This window comes from Dromiciops gliroides, chromosome 2 (assembly GCF_019393635.1).
Source record: "Dromiciops gliroides isolate mDroGli1 chromosome 2, mDroGli1.pri, whole genome shotgun sequence".
Classification (NCBI taxonomy): domain Eukaryota; kingdom Metazoa; phylum Chordata; class Mammalia; order Microbiotheria; family Microbiotheriidae; genus Dromiciops; species Dromiciops gliroides.
Genome location: NC_057862.1, coordinates 551,964,469 through 551,983,158, shown reverse-complemented (window position 1 = coordinate 551,983,158; position 18,690 = coordinate 551,964,469). Strand labels below are relative to the sequence as shown.

The 18,690-nt window shown below is 41.6% G+C and overlaps 1 protein-coding gene across 1 annotated transcript in view; it reads right to left on the bottom strand.

The window, feature by feature from the left end:
- The window catches only part of ACSS1 (acyl-CoA synthetase short chain family member 1), a 76,878-nt gene that overhangs the window by 45,354 nt on the left and 12,834 nt on the right, over positions 1-18,690 (bottom strand). The window contains 2 exon segments of the mRNA XM_043982225.1: positions 9,912-10,008; positions 17,193-17,206. Of these exon segments, the coding sequence (XP_043838160.1) occupies positions 9,912-10,008; positions 17,193-17,206 (111 nt within the window).

The window sequence follows — 18,690 nt, the reverse complement described above, 5'->3', positions numbered from 1 at the left end:
TAGCTGCCCCCCCAACCTCATTTTATACTACTCTACTTTGTGCCCTCCACATTCCAGCCAGATTGGGCTACTTGCTTTTCCCTCATCTTTTCCAGACTACCACTATCTCCTTGCATTACATCAACACCACTCATGCCCCTCAATGAGAATCCCCATGTGCCTTACTTGTTGAAATCCTTCCCTTTCCTTTGAGTTCAATACCACCCTCCTTCATGAAGATTTCCCCTAAACCACTGAGCTGTGTTTCCCCTTTCTTGGATCTCTCATGCTATACAACAGAGTTGAGTTGTTCTTTGTTATGCACTAATCAAATTCCAACATGTGTGTACGTACACATCTAAATTTCTCAAGGCTGTGCATCTATATATTTTATCTTATTTTTGTAGCAGTATCAGGAGGACTTGGATTCAAGGGATACTCTTTTTTTTTTTTTGGTGAGGCAATTAGGGTTAAATGACTTGCCCAGGTCACACAGCTAGTAAGTGTTAAGTGTCTGAGGCAGATTTGAACTCAGGTCCTCCTGACTCCAGGGCCAGTGCTCTATCCACTGTGCCACCTAGCTGTCCCTCAAGGCATACTTCTAACACATACTGGTTTAATCATTCCAGGCAAGACACAATCTTTCAATGCCCCTAACTGACTCTCAGATTGTTAAATTGCAGAGAAGGTCCCTATCCTCATTGGTAGAAAGAGTTGCCTTATCTGTGGGTCCCTACACCAGTGAAATTACAGGCCCAGTCCAGCCATTCATTCCCAGGAGAGAGCACAGTGCCTTTCATATAACATGTATAGTATAGATGATATTATAGAGAGAGACAGATAATTGAGAGAGAGAGGGAGAGAGGAGAGGGGGGAACTGAACGAACTCGGGTCTTTCTGGCTTTAAGATTTTTTCTCAATCCCCTATACCACTCTCCCTCTGAAAGAAGATAATTTTTTTCCTAACATCTTGAAATAATATACTTCAGGATGGCTTTCAGCTCTTGACAAAGGAAAATTCAATTGATGATTAAAACTCATAAAAAAATGATCATCTTTTACTCTAGCAGTATTATGGGAAATTATTCATCACTGATGATTGCATTTACAGATTGGTGGGTTGAAGTGAGTTTTTTTCTTTTTCTTTTTGTTTTTGTTTTTGTTAGCAGTGGTTAAAAGAGAAAAAATAGGGGGCAGCTAGGTGGCGCAGTGGATAAAGCACTGGCCTTGGATTCAGGAGGACCTGAGTTCCAATCCAGCCTCAGACACTTGACACTTAACTAGCTGTGTGACCCTGGGCAAGTCACTTAACCCTCATTACCCTGCAAAAAAAAAAAAAAAGAGAGAGAGAGAGAAAAAATAATTGTAAAAACAATTTGTCATATTTTGGGAATAGTAAAAAAAAAAAAAGATTGTCCATTAATAGAAAAACCCTAGCCTTAAAGTAACACAGAAATTTTCATAGGAACTTGGTTCTAGATGTTGAAGCAGAGAGACGGTAGGACTTAAATCCACCGGAAGGACTTATTCCTTTTCGTGCATTCTCTTTTGGCAGGCTTGAGTTCAGATTTTTTGGATTTTTAAAATGTCAGGACTTTTTAAAACAGCCAAAGAAGAGAGCTCCTATTCTCTGGGCAACATCTCTAGAAAGTATCTGTCATTCTTCCCAGGAGACATTAATTATGCACCTGTTCTATACAGAGACCTATACTAGGAGCCCACATGGAAGGAAGGGAAGGTATGTGCTTTAGAAAGCACAGCAGTTTTAGAGATGGAGCTGGGGCAGGGTGACCAGGTCTTTCCCAAGGTCTATCACTGGATGGGGATGCACTTTCTCCCCTGGATGACCCATCTATTGCTAGATCTTGGCTACCCACTCCTAGGGTTCCCAATATTATGTTTCTTTGGAAGATATGCTTTTCCTCCTCAGCCCAGTCTCTGTTGCCTTCTCATTCTTCCTGGGGGGATGGGAAATTTGAGAACTGTTGGCCATACTTTGAAGGGCCATACTTCCAGCTGGGCCCTCTGAGAGATAGGCCCATTCCCTCTTCCCTGTGCAACTGTATGTGAGGTGGCTAGCGCTTCGGGGATGCCCAGGCTTTGCCCCACCACTTGGCCAATTGACCTGAGAACATTCCCTAAATAGGATTCTGAGTCTGTTCACTTTCCAACACTTTTGCTCACAGTCCTTGGTGTAAAAAAGTGTCATGGGTTTAAATTTGGTGCCCCAAGTCAGAATGTTAGAAAGGAGCCTCTTACCCTTTATTAGAAGATAAAACGATCACTTGCTTTGATTGTAACAATTTGTCTCAGTGTAGTGACTCGTGGAGCCAATGCGAATGACCAGAGCTACAAGCCCTGCGGAAGAGAGAGCCAGAGGAGAGCTGAGGAAAGCCTCAGCTGCCCTATCTTAAGCAGAGCTGAAAAGCTGTTTAAGCAGCTAGACGTGAACCTTGGCCTATGGAATGTTAGAGGATTCTTTGTTCTGTTGTTTCTGGCTAAAGGCAAGGCTGGGAATACAAAACTGACTCACTCACAACTGGGCCTGCCAAGTGAGTTACTGGCAAAGCTTTTGGTTGCTGAGCTGCTCCATCTAAAGCAGCCGGGGGGGGGGGGGGGGGGGCGGGGCGGGGGGACAAGCACACATACACAAAAATATCTTTGGACTTAACAAACATTTTTTCTCCTCTGCATTGGGCCTATGAAGATTTCTCAACAGTCTTGCATATCTCCCCAACTCACTCACCTTCCCCTCCCACTCCCTAGAAGGGTTCCTGGGGAAGACAAAGGACAGATCTGCAAAAGATACATGCAGAGGGGGATCCCTGTGAAAACCTAGTAAAAGGGAATCAGAGTTCATCACTGCTCTCAATGGTCAGTTGTCTGCTGCTATTCTCGGGGGTCAGCTCCTAACTCCTTTGGCACATAATAATTTGGGGGGCCCACTTTGCAATTTTGCATCTGAGGAGGAGGTGGAGTGGAGCAAGATGAATAAACTAATGATTGAAACTTTTAGTTAGGTATTAAATGTGAGCCTGCCATGCGCAAGGCTCTGTGCTAGAAAAAGGGAAATGCAGGATATCTTCATAAAAAGCACAGTCTTTGATCCCTCCTCTCTGTTATTAGCAAAGTCTTTTTCTTGAAATTACACGTCATAATGTCATATAGACAGAGAGGCAGGATGGCATGGTGGACAGAGAGCTACCCTAGGAGCCAAAAAGACCTGGATTCAAGTCTTGCCTTGGTCACACATGGTTCTTTGACCCTATGTAAAGCTCATTACTTAATTTCTAAGTCCTCTAGGCAACCCTCAAAGACTAGAAGCTGTAGAGAAGGTGCTTCTGACCAACACTGGTAGAAGGATTTCTTCACTTGGAAGTTCCCTATACCAATGAAATCACAGGTCCAATTTCTATCCCCTTACCTTGTATATACATTGTATGTACTTATCTGCATACATGTCCTGACCCCTAAGTAAAATGTAAGTTCCTTGATATCAGGGACTATTTTGCTGTGGCATCTTAAGCCCCCTAGAACAGTAACTCATAAACTTTTGTTGAACTGAATTGAATTTCCTTCAGCAAGCTTATATTCTGATGGGGGCCTTTAGGGGTCATCATTTACTTATTTAGCAACAGCAATGATAACAAGTCATTTGTAAAGTGCTCACAAGTTTAAAAAAGTATTCTCCTCCTAGCAGTCATGGCCAGCACAAATGTCTCCATTTTTTACAGCTGGAGAAACTGAGGCCCAGGCAGAAGAAATTATTTGCCCATGGTCACTTCACCAAAGTCTGGGCCATGAGAGTACTTGGTGGAGAAGAATGGCAGCCTTGACTGCCATTGGTCAACAGGCAGTGCATTTGCAGGGGGAAAGCCTTGCCCTCTGAAGTCAGAGGGACTGAGTTCTCATTTTGAGCCTGTCTTGGACCAATTGCTTCACCTGGCCAGATCTCAGTTTCCTCCTCAATAAAACTAGGGGATTGATTGGCTGAGATGACCACTGAGGTAACTTCCAACTCAAAAGTCTATGTATCTGTGATATGTAAAACAAAGAAGTTGGCCTAGATCAGAGGTCCTCAAAGTGTGGTTCTCTTGGGGATCTCTGAGACCCTTTCAAGGGATACCCAAGGTCATAACTAATTTTTAATATGCAAAAACATTTTAGTTTCTAGTATAATAGCAAATATAACATATCTAAACAAACCTTCTTTGACTGGGAGCAGGGGGCAATATTGTTGGAAGAGTATAAAGCAATGCAAAGACTAAAAAGCTAGAGAACCTCTGGCCTCCCACAACCGAGTCCCTTCCCTCTGTTTGGCCCATGCAAAATTTGCACTTCTTTATTAATGAAGCAGCTGCTGTATTAAAAAATAAAAAGTGCTGGTCTTTAAAGACTGAAAATCTGGGGATGAGCCTCAGTTCTGCTATCTGCCAGCTGTATAAGTTAATAAAACAAGGGGAGAGAGAGTCACAAACTCTCTGATCCTAAGTTTACTCATCTATAAAAAAGGAATCATATTTGCATTCCTTATCTCAGTGTTATTATAAAAAGTGCCTTATAAAGTGCCATATAGATCACCATATAAATATCAGATATTGTAATTTTCATACCAAGTATAGAGGATCAAAACACTGAAGAGAAAGATTCTTAGACTTGGTAAAGCCCGAAGACATCTTTCTCAATTTAACAAAATGTATAAACTCCCCTGACTGAGACAGGCTTTTTTGCAAAGTAACATCACAAATAAGTACACTGATTATCATGGGCAATCTGACACCACTATCTATAAAGTAAACATTTGATCTTAGTTTAACCTTTCTTGGACTGCTGCAAAAGCTGGCATTTTATTTACTATGAAGTTCCTAACCTCTCTGTTAGGGTGGGTAAGATTCTAATCTGACTTCTACCCTCCTTGACAATTCATAAGAAGGAATCTATTGTTAAAAGAGTCTCAGGGCAGCTAGGTGGCACAGTGGATAGAGCACCGGCCCTGGATTCAGGAGTACCTGAGTTCAAATCCAGCCTCAGACACTTGACACTTACTAGCTGTGTGACTCTGGGCAAGTCACTTAACCCTCATTGCCCCGAAAAAAAAATAAATAAGAGTCTCAGCCTTCAGAAAAAAATCCAACAGAGTAACAGCACCTCAGTGAGTGACACCAAGCTTGGGGAGGAAGATATGCTTGAAAATATTATTTATATAGAAAATATGTAAATTAATCCAAGTTACTTGTGCAAAATTCTTCTTGCCTTCAGATCTTACCACCATCAAAGTAGTCAATAAATGCTCATATGCACATGTACAACTAGAACACAGATAATGCAACAGCAAAGTCCATATATATATGTATATATATATATGTATATATGTGTGTGAGCACATGTGAGTGTGTATATATATGTATTTATTTGTAATATCTACATTAGTATCTTCTCTTTAAATAATGCTTCTACTTCTAAAGCATGATCTCACCTTTTCTTCATTCTCATTTTATAAATGGGGGATTATACACTAAAAGAGTAGGAGAAACAGGATGGCATGGTTAAAATTGGACTGAACTTGGAATCAAGTGAGCTAGATACCAGTCCCAACTATGCCACTTACCAGCTGTGTAGCCTCAGGTAAACTACTTGATGTCTCTCAACCTCAGAGTCTTCATCTTTAAAATGGTTATAACACACTACCTACCCCACATGGTTGTTATAAGATTAAAATGAGATAATGTATATAAGAGTATTTTATAAATATTTATATAAGGAAAGAAGGAAGGAAACAAGTATTTATTTGTCATTCAGTTATTTCATGCATGTCCAACTCTTCATGGCCCCATTTAGGGTTTTCTTGGCAAAGACACTGGAGTGGTTGGTCATTTTCTTCTCCACTTCATTTATCAGATGAGGAAACTGAGGGGTTTAAGTGACTTGCCCAGGGTCACAAAGCTAGTAAGTACCTGAGGTCAAATTTGAACTGAGGAAGAGTCTTCCTGACTCATTAAAGTCAATATAGGCCCATTACTCTATCCACTGTGCCACCTAGTTGCCTCCTAGCAGAATTTATTAAGTACCTATAATGTGCCAGGCACTGTGGTAAGCTAAGCACTTTACAAATTTTTTCTCATTTTTACAAGAAAAATGCAATGATGGATGATGGTAGAGAAATGTGCGACAGGAAAAGAAGGTAGGAATTATGTTTAGGTGGAGAATTCTTAACCAAACAAGGGATAGACATGATCACAAAAGAAGAAATATAGATGAACAATTTTTTGCACAAAAATAAGGCAATTCAAATAGACTAGGAAAAAAAACTGTCAATCGAAGGGGAGGAAATCCTTGCACCAAATATCTCTGGTAAGATTCTGTTATCCAAGAAATACATGTAGGGAACTAATACAAATATATAAGACCTAGAGCTATTTCCCAGAGGATTAATAATTAAAAGATATGAACAAATAGCTCTCAAAAGGCAAAGAAGGTGGATTGGTCATGTGATGAGAGTGAGGGATTGCCAGTGGACAGCATATGTGCTCCAATGGTACCCTCACAATGTCAAGAGAACTAGAAAAGGGCCCTCTGCATTTCTGAGTGTACAACAGTGGCATGGGTTGAGAAGACATGGGTTTGGCTATAATCTGAATTGTTGAAGAGAATCCTCATGTGAGTGAGATCACAGATCCATCTGAATACCAACCTATCCATGCTCATACAACCTTGCAAGTGGCAACCCTGAGTGTAGAACACAACTCTCTTCTCTCCTAGATCAGGTGTTTTTCTCCATTCCAGTATATGTGAACTCATGTGTACTAACACAGGAAGTATCCATGTAAGAATTCCATTCAGGAAGAATGCTGTCATTTATCGTTTATCTTCTAAGTCCTAGGGGGTTGCCTAAGGCACAGAAAGTTGCAAGACCTGACCATGATGATGTAACTGATAAATTGTCTGAGTGAAGATTTAGACCCATGTTTTCTTGACTGAGCCCAGCACTCTACTATGCCACAAAGGTGGCAGACTACGTGTAAACTGAGGCACAGGAGAGTAAAGGTCATACCATCCAAGGATGCTGAGGTGGCACCTTCCTCACTGTTACTGAACATGAAAAGATGTTTAGATGCTCAATCTGGGCATTTACTCCTTTTTACCTCTGTTTCCCTCTGTCGGTAACATTAAAGCTATTGACATAGGGGGAATAAAAGCTAAGGTCAGTTCCTCAGGGTCAGTGGGGTAGCCAAGGTTTGCTGACTCTGCTGATTCCTCTTGGGCCTCACCTCCATTGGAAAGTAACTCCACTTTGGGCAGCTGGAATGATCAGTCTTTCCTAGGAGTGGACTATACTCACAGTTCATTTTGGCAGGACAATAAGTACCAATAACTAGCTGACCTTCCTGAAATAGAAACCACAGAAAAAATCTGAAATGACCAGGACAATCATTAACCCAAATCCATGCTGAGCAGTGGGTAATATAGATAGCCTGTAGATATCCTATTAAAACTTTCTTTGCCATCATCAAACAATGAGTAGAGATGGGTATTCACCTAGAATTGATACAACCTCTCAGTCAATGATCAACCCGAACAGATCTCTGTTAAAGGATATGAAGAATGTGCTTCTGCTCAGGATTGTATGTTTCCAGCATAGAGCTGCCTAGTGTGCCAATTAGTTTAAATTACTCTTAGGCTTATGCATATCACATGTCATCCTGAAGAGCCTTTCAGGGTTTTCTGAGCACCACCCACACAAGGAAAATAAAAATAGTGAACATAGCTTAACATTAACTTAGGTATTTGTATTAGGTATCCTGTTCCTCAATTGAGAGAGCAAAGGTGCAGTCAATCAATGTAGCACAATCCCTGAGCAGACAGACCAGAACCTGATCCTCAGAGTCAGAAAGGGACCTTTAGAGGTCAAGTCTAACCCATAACCAAACAAGGAATCCTACCACACCCCCAGCAAAGGATCATGCAGCCCCCACCTGAAGGTCTGTCCCTTGACTCCCCCTGTGTGACTTTGGGTAAATCACTTAAACTTTTCTGGGCTTCAGCTGTTCACCTATAGAATGAGGGGCTCACACCTTGGGCTTTAGATCTTAGACGCTGGACTCGACTACCTCTAAGGTCCCTTGCAGTACTAGTAGCCCCTGATTCTAAGAACTGCAGCAAAGGGCAATCTGCCACTTGGGAAGGCAGCCACTCAACTGCTAGATAGCTCTAATTGTTACAAAGGCCACACTGTGTGAGTACTATGATTCAGGTGAAATTCGTTTTCAAAGAGTGGAATAGAGAATGTGACACATTTATTTCTGCTTTGCTTAAACCGTGCTGTTAAACACCTGCGTCCAAGATTGCAGCTCAACTCTGAGCCACATTGACCTCTGCCATGGGGAGTTCATAAGTTAGCACAGGCGGGGGAAGGGAGGCAGGCAGTATGGCAGTAGTGGAAAGGGTGCTGTACTTTTTGGGGGGTCGAGGCAATGAGGGTTAAGTGACTTGCCCCAGGGTCACACAGTCAGTAAGTGTCAAAGTTGTCTGAGTTCAGATTTGAACTCTAGGTCCTCCTGAATCCGAGACAGTGTTCTATCCACTGCGCCACCCAGCTGCCCCCAAGGTGCTGTACAAGGGACAAAAAGACCTGGATTTAAGACCACCTTTCACTTCTACTAGTTTTGTATCCATGAGTAAGTCACATAACTTCTCCAACCCTTATTTTCCTCATTTGTCAAATGGGGATAGTATATAGCTGGTAGGGATATTGTGAGATACAAATGATATAATGGATGATGTGCTCTGTGTTTTAAAGCACTATATAAGTGTCAGGCTGTGCATTGATGAGGGGTTTTGGGGTGGGGGAGAGAACCTGTGATCTTCCTGTATACAGACTTCCAGTGTGGAAACTCTCTCCACCAATATAAACAGGTTACTCTTCTGTAATTTACAGTCCTAGAGAGTAGCCTTGGGATTATTATCACCTTCCAGCCCTGAAGAAAAAAAACAGCCTCAACAATTTAATTTAACAAATTTACTTACTATGTATATGGTATAAAGTAAAGAATTAGCCTGATCTGAAAGCAAAATAGGCTTCAGGGAAATAATAAATTATGGATTAACAATCTAGAATATGGTCCCTTTCACCAACACTAGAAAAACACAGATAGTAGCAGATAGGAGGAACATCTATTTGGACAGGTAGAGAGGCCATGGGCCAACAGCAGTCTGTGGACCAATGGTCAGAAATGCCACAACAGCAAAAATCATATCTGTTATCTGTGTGTTGTGCATGCTACTAAGAGTAAGAAATCATAAGTGATCACAGAAAACAAATCTTGGAAAACACATATTTTGGACAGTTGGGTCTGTGCTTAAAACCTGAACAAAAATCAGTCAATTAGCACCATATATACTGGAGATTCCCAACTAAATCGATTTCTAAGGTTTATAACACTTAGAAAGGGCGCAGTCATACCTGAGGTGAGAAGAGAATCTCTAATGATAAAGAATAAGTCATTTGCATATTTTGTGTATCAGTAGAAATAGAATGTGAAAGATTAAGGAGAGATTTTCTGTAGAAAGAATCAAATGGCAGGCTAAGAAACATAGTTCTTACCCAATAGATAAGGCTTTTTAAATCAGAAGAGCAAATATAATCAAAACAGTGGGGAGGAGGGGAAGGCCAAAGAAATTTTTAAAAGCTGAGCATCTTTCCCTTCCTTTCTCAACCAGAAGTATTCCATCCCCAATCCTCTTAATATTTTGGTTGGGGGAAGGTGGAAGGTAGGGTTGTTAAACATGGATTATTAGCCACATTGTTTTTGCTAAGTTGGGGAGGGAAGATGAGGAACAACTTGCTGGGCCTGCTTTTTGCCCAAGAGATAATTTTGCTGTGATAGTAAGCATGCTGTTCACATTGAAAAGTGACCAAGGAGAATACATCATACCTGTATGTGATTTTCACTTCTGTACCAGGTTCATCCCTCTCCCAGATCAAAGCAATTCTATCTGGGGACTTCTGCACATGCCGATCCAAGCAGTTTACTGTGAAAAAAATTTTTAAAGGGTTACACATGTTACTTTTTGGGTCATTAACAATAACTCAATGGAGTGGCTTGTTTAGGTTGCCATACTTAGTGCTCTAGACCCTAGCTTCTTAAACTATGGATCACAACCCCATATGGGGGTCACCAAAAATCTACCTGTTTTATATACTTATATACCCAGGGTCGTGTAAAATTCTCTCAGGTAAAAAAGGGGTAACAAGTGGAAACAGTTTAAGAAGCCCTGCTCTAGAGGAATGGTGGCCACTATTGTTACTAAAGGTTTCTACCCACTTGATAAAAGCAAAGGACTGGAAAAGTTGTGGTCAAAACCTGGAAAGGATAACGAGTTCAAGAAAATAAAAACCCACCAAAGGTCATTACCCACTTCTGTTCTCAAATGGAGAAGATGAATGCATGCCAGGGAATACTCGAAAGTGGATTGCCTTAGGTCCTGAGGAAGAATAATTGTGTTTGATACTTCAATGCAAGCAGAAAGTGACTATTTTCATACTATCCTTCCAAAGGAGGGAATGGAGAAGTCATAAAAATCTGAAACAGTTTTCAAGGATTTATCCACCAATCCTCTAACAAAATCGGCAGGCCCCACACTAAGAAATGGTACTGCGAATGAGGAAAACCATCCTTTTGGTTTCTGGGCACTTGTCCCCATTACCCCAGCTGTCAGGTCCACATGATCTACCCTTACCAAACAGAGGAAGAGTCCTTTACTTTCTTTTACTGCAAGCCAAAAGGATTAAAAGGTTCCTGTTCTTTGCACACTGTGTTAAACACCTGCTCCCCACTTCCTTCATTTTCCAGATGAACCAGAACATTTAGCCTTGGCTAGTGCCAGCTGCCCCTCCCTTCCACCAACTTAATCCTATGATTCTATTACTCCTTTCTGTTGGGAATGGTGACTGCATTTGCAATGACCATTGGAAAGTTGATGCTATCCATAATACTTAGGGAACTGCTACCCTGTTTGTATATACTTCCTGAAAGAATATTATTCCTGATGCTTTAGAAACAGGTGAATGTGCTGAAGGAACTTAAGTCCATACAGGGTGAGATCAATGCCCTATCCAGACCAGCTGCTTATCTCTGATAGTTGGGCAAGGAAAGTTTTTAGGGGAGATTATATTAACTACCCTCCTTAAAGATTAGGAATAGGCTGAGAGGGGCAGCTAGGTGGTGCAGTGGACAAAGCACCAGCCTTGGATTCAGGAGGACCTAAGTTCAAATCTGGCCTCAGACGCTTGACACTTACTAGCTCTGTGACCCTGGGCAAGTCACTTAACCCCAAGTGCCTCACAAAAAAAAAAAAAAAAAGGAATAGGCTGAGAGTGTTTCAATATCACCTTAATCACCTATCAGTGAATATGTAATGCATTAATTTTTCTATCACTTTCTTAATGCAGCTGAAATCCTGAGGGAGTCAAAGAGGAGAAGCTTCTTCCAATTCTAATCTAAGGGTCACTTCCCTTGGTAAAAAAGAGCAGTACAATACCCAGACAAGTAAGAAGCTACAAATTCAGAAAAGAGCAGCTGACCATCAAAGAGCAAGGCCAGGGAATCCAGCGGATCAAATGGCTCCTTCTTTGTTCTGTGAAGGGTTCAGTAGTTTAGCAACATGACCATCCCAGTCCAGCTAAGCAACCTGCCTAGTTCTGCCAGCTGAAAGGACGATCAAGATATCCCCATCACTGACACAACTCATCAAAGCAAACCTTGGTGAGGAACCTCTGGAGAAAGAAAGCCCCTGTGACATGGACGCATATGTCTCCTCTGCGTCACCTCACTACCATTTTCCTATAAATTTTACTCAGTCTTCCCCACCATGGACTCTGTGGGTATTTGTGGAAGAGTGTACCCCAAATTGGTTGGAAGAATGCTTTGTAACACTTTGGCAGCTAAGTAATGCAGTGGATTAAAACATGATCCTGAAATAGAGAGGACCTGATGATGTCAGACACTTGCTAGTTGTGTGATCTTGGACAAGTCACAACCTGTGTTTGCCTCAGTTTTCCTCATCTGTAAAATGGAGGCTGATAACAGCACTACCTCCAGGATTGTTGCCTGTGATGAGATCATTGCTAAAGAGCTTAGCACAGTGCCTGGCACACAAAGTGCTATAAAAAATGTTAGCTATCATTACTGTTGTTGTAGTAACTACTATTCTTATTTTGCCATTTGATTTTGGTCATCCCATGCCATTGCAGTGATTTAGTGGAAAAGAAAAGGGTACTGAGTACACAGTTCCTTTCTTCCTCCCCCTCAACTCACTATGTCATGACCCTACTTTCTTCGGTTTTCACTATTTCCTCAAGAAAGACTGAAAGAAACTCAAGTGTGGAAAGTTCCCAAGGTAGAAGAGATAGTGCTTCAGCCTATAATCCATGGCCAATAGAATTCAACCCAAACTCTTTAGGCCAATATTCAAGGCCTTCTAAAATCTTCCTGACCTCATTTCCCACTATTCTTATATAGTATTCTCTAGGCATATTTGTCCCCCAAATATGCCATGCACATTCATAAAGCACTGAAGTTCTACAGACTTGGAAAGATAGCAGATGTCACCCTAGTCCAACTTAGACTTGAAGTAGAAAATCCCATCTATAACTATTTTCTTTGACACGTGGTCATCAAGTCTTGGCTTGAAGACTTTATCAATGGGGACCTCCACTACCTCCCAAAGCAGCCCGATTCTATTTATACGGGTAGCTAGTTTAATTATTAAGAAATTCTCCCCTTTCTATCAGTTCGAGAATTTGTAGCTTCCACTAATCGCTTCTGGCAATTCCCTTTTGGGATAAGCAAAATTTATTTCTAACATGTCTTATATAAGGCAAGCCTTCAAATACATATGTCTCCTAAATATTTTCTTCTCTAAGTTAATCATCCCGTTCTTTCAACTGATTATCATCATTATGACATAAATGTATTTCTATAGTACTTTAATGTTTACAAAGTGGTTTCCTCATACCAATCCTCCAAGGTTATGCAAGGATTGTTACTTTCACTACTATGGTAGGAGCAAAAACTACTGCTCTCTTTGAAGCCCATGCTAGTAGGTCTTTTTGCTACACATTACCTAAGAACACTGGAAGATTCCTACAGCACAGGTTAATTTCCCTCCCCTAAAAAAACATAAAGAATAAGGTCCTCAGGCTTAACAGACTTCCCATTGACATGAGAAATCAGCATGAAGTCAACAAAGCCTTCTGATTGAATGTGCTATTTTGGCAAATGTGGAGGCAAGAAGCTTTGCCCATATAATATCCTTCCCAAACTCTCACTGAGTAAACTTCCTTTTGTTAAGTGTTAAACAGTATGCCAAGTCTGAACCACTACACATAATTAAGTCAGGCTTAGCCCAGAACCTACCTCAGATCACAGAGCCTGATTTCAAATCTTTCTATCCTGGGCACCCTCCTCTAGACACAATCCATCTCTTGTAAATATCTTTCCTAAAATCCAGCAACTACAATTGAATGTAATACACCAGATGGGATTTAATAAGGACAGCAGGAACATCATTTCCCCTGTTCTGGAAAACAGTGATAATATACTTGCCGAAGGAGAAAATCTTAATAATATCTAATATCTCATTAGGTCTTTTGGTTGTCCATTTCACACTGTTGAATGACATTGAGTTTAAAGGTCACTAAAAGCCCAGGGTCCTTTTCTCAACAAGTCTTTGACCTATGCAATTGATATTTTAAACCTCAGGGAAATTACTATACATTTATCCTTATTAAATATCACTTTATTAGGACAAATCATCCAGTGCACCTGATATATTTAAGGGTCATTTTTTAAAAGTGAGAATGTGAGGGCTATGGTGGTTTGGTTTTCTTTCCATGGTCTAAAAAAGAGAGAACAGGAGAGATAGGGACTTATACTAGGGAAGAAAGAGGATAATAGGCAGAGAAATGCACTTAGAAGTACATAAGACAAAAAGTATTTGAACATGGAGAAAGGAGTTGGGGAAAATAGGTATCTCGTGACCCCTCACTTTTCTCTGAACTAAATGAAGCAAAACAGATTCCATCGTTAGAGAGAGTACAAGTCAATCGGAGATTAAAAGGAAAGAAAGAAGAATAAAAACCTTGGGATGGGGTAGAATAAAGGGAAGAGAGAGTTTTGATAGAAAACAAATGTTTCACCTGTTGAGCAGGTGTTTAGCAGATTCTATCTCTTTTACGACCTTCTTATTTGCAAATAGAGGGTAGGAAAGAAAAAGTACAAGAGGAGAGAATGGAGGGAAATATTAACACTCATAACCATGAACGTAAGGGGGATGAACTCACCCCATAAGCAGAAGAGGATGGCAGAAATGGACAACAACATAGTGCTTACAAGAAACACACTTGGAATATAAAGGCTAAATGAGTGGCTAGAGAACATCTGATATGCTTCAGCCTCAGATAAAGCTATAGTAAAACATACATCATAAAAAAATAAGCAGAGAAACTACATTACGCTTAAAGGCATAATAGATACCACTATCAATACTCAATTAGATAAAGCCATAACTAGGAGTGGGGTGCTTTAGATGTAGCTAGATGGCTCAGTGGATAGATCATTAGGCCTAGAGTCAGGGCCCTGACTTCAAATCCACTCCCTCAGATACTAGTAGCTGTATGACCCTGGGCAAGTCACTTACTTTCAGTTTGCCTCAGTTTCTCATTTGTACAAAAGAGCTGGAGAAAGAAATGACAAACCACTCATATCTTTGCCAAGAAACCCCCTATGAACACGCATTGGCGTGCCATGGCCCACAGGGTCATGAAGAGTCAGACAGGAGAGAAAAGCAACAACCTGAGCTTTGCTCCCAGGCTAACTAAATTTAAAGAGTTTTGCCCTTACTTGTACTGCTTTAGTAATAGTAGCTCCCAGGGGCAGCTAGGTAAGCACAGTGGATAGAGCACCGGCCCTGAGTCAGGAGGACCTGAGTTCAAATCCGGCCTCAGTCACTTGACACTTACCAGCCGTGTGACTCTAGGCAAGTCACTTAACCCCAATTGCCTCGACAAAAAAATAATAACAATAAAAATAGTAGCTCCCAGATGGCCTCATTCTTCTCTCTGGTAGAGGTTGGCCGTTCTGCAAGAGGTCCCTCCTTGATCTAAATATCTCTGCTCCCCTCCTCCTCCAATAGCAGCCTCACACAGTACCACCCCAAGAGGTTGGTGTTCCAGGATCTCTGTCTCTGCCATGCAATCAGTGAATATGTGCTAAAGCTTTCCCTCTCAACAGTCTTATCTGCCCTGTTGTGTGATGTCTAAAGTTCTTCCTTACTCCATCCCACAGTTAACTTCTTGGACATTTTACCCCAGGCACAAGAATCACCAATTGTGGTTTTATTATTAGATTCAGCCATCACTCTAGATCTTTCTGGATCTTGATTCTGTAAATCAAAATCTGTTTCCTTTACTTTCTCCTGCCTGTAATGGCTTCTCCTCTCCTTATTGGTTATAAAGGTTTGGGTTTTGTTTTTTTTTTTCATCCTTCCTGGATGAACTCACATTGCATATCTTCCTTCAGTCAGGCCTTGCCTGACAGTTTTCAAACATCACTGAACTCTTCTTCCTCTGAATTCCTATGGCACTTGTGATCTGTAAGACAAATCTGACATTTGTCATATGCTCCTTTGGGGGTTAATTACCCTTTTTACCTCTGTATTCTGTCTCCTCAGCTGGACTAGAAGATCGGTGAGGGCAGGTTTGAATGTCTCGTAATTCTCTGTATCCCCACCCCTGTATAGCACAGGGTTCTGAAATAGAGTAGGCCTTTACAAATGTTTGCTGTTAATGATAATGTTGAACATGAGCTTTCAATCTCATATCTAGGCTTCAGGGAGAAGCCTCGACCTCAACTATACAAGGTTTTCCTCCTAGATCTGGGGGAAGTGATAGTATCTATTCTCCCCTCATTCTGGGCCTCGACTCCTGAGGAAACCAGGGCTCAGTCCTGCATTTGTTTACCCAGTCCAAAACAATGGGCAGAGGGCACAGAGTTCCTAATTTTAGCAAGACATTCAGTGGGGAGGAAGGGACAAGAATAACCTTGCTGTCTGCCAGGGAGAGTAAAAGTGTAGGTTGGCAGGTTAATCTGCTGAGTGATCTATATTCCAGAGTCAGAATAGTCAGGCGTCATACAGACACACACAGGCCCCTACTGGTTCCAGACTCAAATGGAAGCCATTTACATTTCCCAGAGTCTAAGTAATAAAAATAAGGGGCTGGTTCTGCATTTCTACATATAGAGACCAGCCATGTCCCATCACCTAACAATGATAGATCCCAGGGCTCTGTTGTGGATTGTCCTTTCTCTCACTCTTCACTTTCCTCCCATCTCTCCTTCTTTCTTTCTTCCCCCCTTTCTTCCCCCACTCCTCAATATTTAAGCTCCTCAGTGCCTTAGGATTGTTTTTCTTTTTCCTTTGCTTCCCCAAACACCTTGCATAGTGCTTGGTATACTGCAATATATGCCTGATGGTTGATTGGTAACCTCAGGTCCATGGGATCAATTATCACCCCTATGAAGATAATTCCCAGATCTATAAATCCAACTATGGTCTCTTCCCTAAGCTACGGTCCCATCACATTTCCCATCAGGTGTCCCATGGACCTCTAAAACCCAACATGTCTAAAACATAAACCTATTATCTCTTAAACAAAACCTGCCCCACTTTTGAACTTCGCTTTTATTGTAGATAGCCTTACAGTCCTCCTAGTCTTTCCAGGCGACTCAGCCTTGCCTCTTCAACTCTCCCTCACCCCCAATATCTACTTGATTTGACTAAGTCTTGTCAATTTTCCACTCGCTCATATTTTTACCACCTCATAACTCTTTCAGAGCCTATTATGATAATCTCCTAATCTGTCTCCCTGTATCAAATTTCCTCTCCGATCCTTCCTACAAGTAGTTGCCAAAGTGAGCTTCCCTAAAGCACAGCTCAGATCAAGTCACTGCCCTGCTCAGACAAAAAAAGGCTTCCTATTGCCTTTCAGTAGCAAGTAAGTGGTGAAGTGGAAAGAGTGCTGTGCCCAGAGTTAGGAAAACCTGAGTTCAGATATGACTCAGACACTTATTAGCTGTGACTGGGGCAATTCATTTGACTTCCTGTCTGATTCGGTTTTCTCAACTGTAAAAAATGGGATTAAAAACAGTACCTACCTGACAGGGTCAGCCTGGAACATGGTAGGTGCTTAATCAATACTTGTTTTCTTCTTTCACAATCTGGCTCCAGCCTATATTTTATATCTTTTCAATCTTTCTACACTCCAGCCAAACTGGTCTATTTGCTGTGTTCCTCCTACCTCTGTTCCTTTGCACCCACACCTCAGACTCTCAGAATCCCTAGCTCCCTTCAAAGCCCAGAAACTAGTGCTACATCCTTTTCTAATCTCCAAGTTGCTAGTACCTCCCCTCTCCCCTCCCACCCCACCCACACTCACCAACCAAATGTACTTGTTTTTAGTCTGTCATATATTACATTTACTTATATGTCTACCTACTGTTTGCTCTTAGTTGAATCTGAGCTCTGAGGGTGGAAACCATTTAGTTCTTCTCTTTGTGTCTCCCAGCACCTTGCATGGGTCCTGATGGATGTGTCCTTAATGGTTGAACTGACAATGCTGTTCAGGAATAGCATGTCCATGGGGGCAGCTAGATGGCGAAGTGGATAGAGCACCAGCCCCTGGCGTCAGGAGTACCTGTGTTCAAATCCAGCCTCAGACACTTAACCATACTAGCTGTGTGACCCTGGGCACGTTCCCCCCCCACCTTAACCCAATGGCCTCACTTAAAAAAAAAAAAAAGGAATAGATGTCTTCCCCAAACTATAGAACTGTAGTGTTCAGGGTGATAAAGGAAAAAGAAATACAGTAAGTGATTCATTCTCCTCTTGGCCAAAGAGATGATCCTGCCACATTTCTCTGGGAGATCATTTCACAAACATGAGCCCCAGGGAATATCAAGGAAAGTATTTTCTATCACACAGTGCTATAAACACGTTGGCCTTCAAAATTATTCAGTGCTATTGCTCAAGGAAAGAAACACAGTTTCCAGCAGTGGCAACAGCAGGGAGGCATCTGAGGCAACCAAACAAAAAATATTGATAGCATTAACAAAGAAAGTATGCTTCTACCCATAAGACTGGGCAGTGGTGAAAGGAAAATCCTGCTTCCGAGAATGGGTTGGGCAGAACAACTGCTATTTATTAAAGACCTGGCTGAGACCTGTCTCCCAAACCACACTGTCCTCGGGTCTCTTTCTGCGTCCCAGCCATGATGTCCTACCTCCCTTCCTTGCCTTAATACCAGCATATCCCCATGCTGGTGTAATTCCTGTTCCAAAGCCCAGTTATATGGGACTCTCTCCTTATTGGTGGGAGTAAAGACCCTGCCCTGCATAAGGGAATGCACCCCCTCCTCACCTGTGGCTCCTTAAAATCCCTAGCTTCCTTCAAAAGCACAGTCAGCTCAGGTGCTACCTGCTGCCGTGAAAGCCTTATGATCTCTCCAGTTTTAGTGTTCTCACACAAACTCCTTTGTATGTAATTTGCATATAGTTTGTGTTCACTGTGCACTCTCTGTATCGTGTCCATGTTCCCTCTCCCCACTCCAACCCCCATGCAGGATGTAAGCTATTTGAAGACTCGTCTTTATGTCCT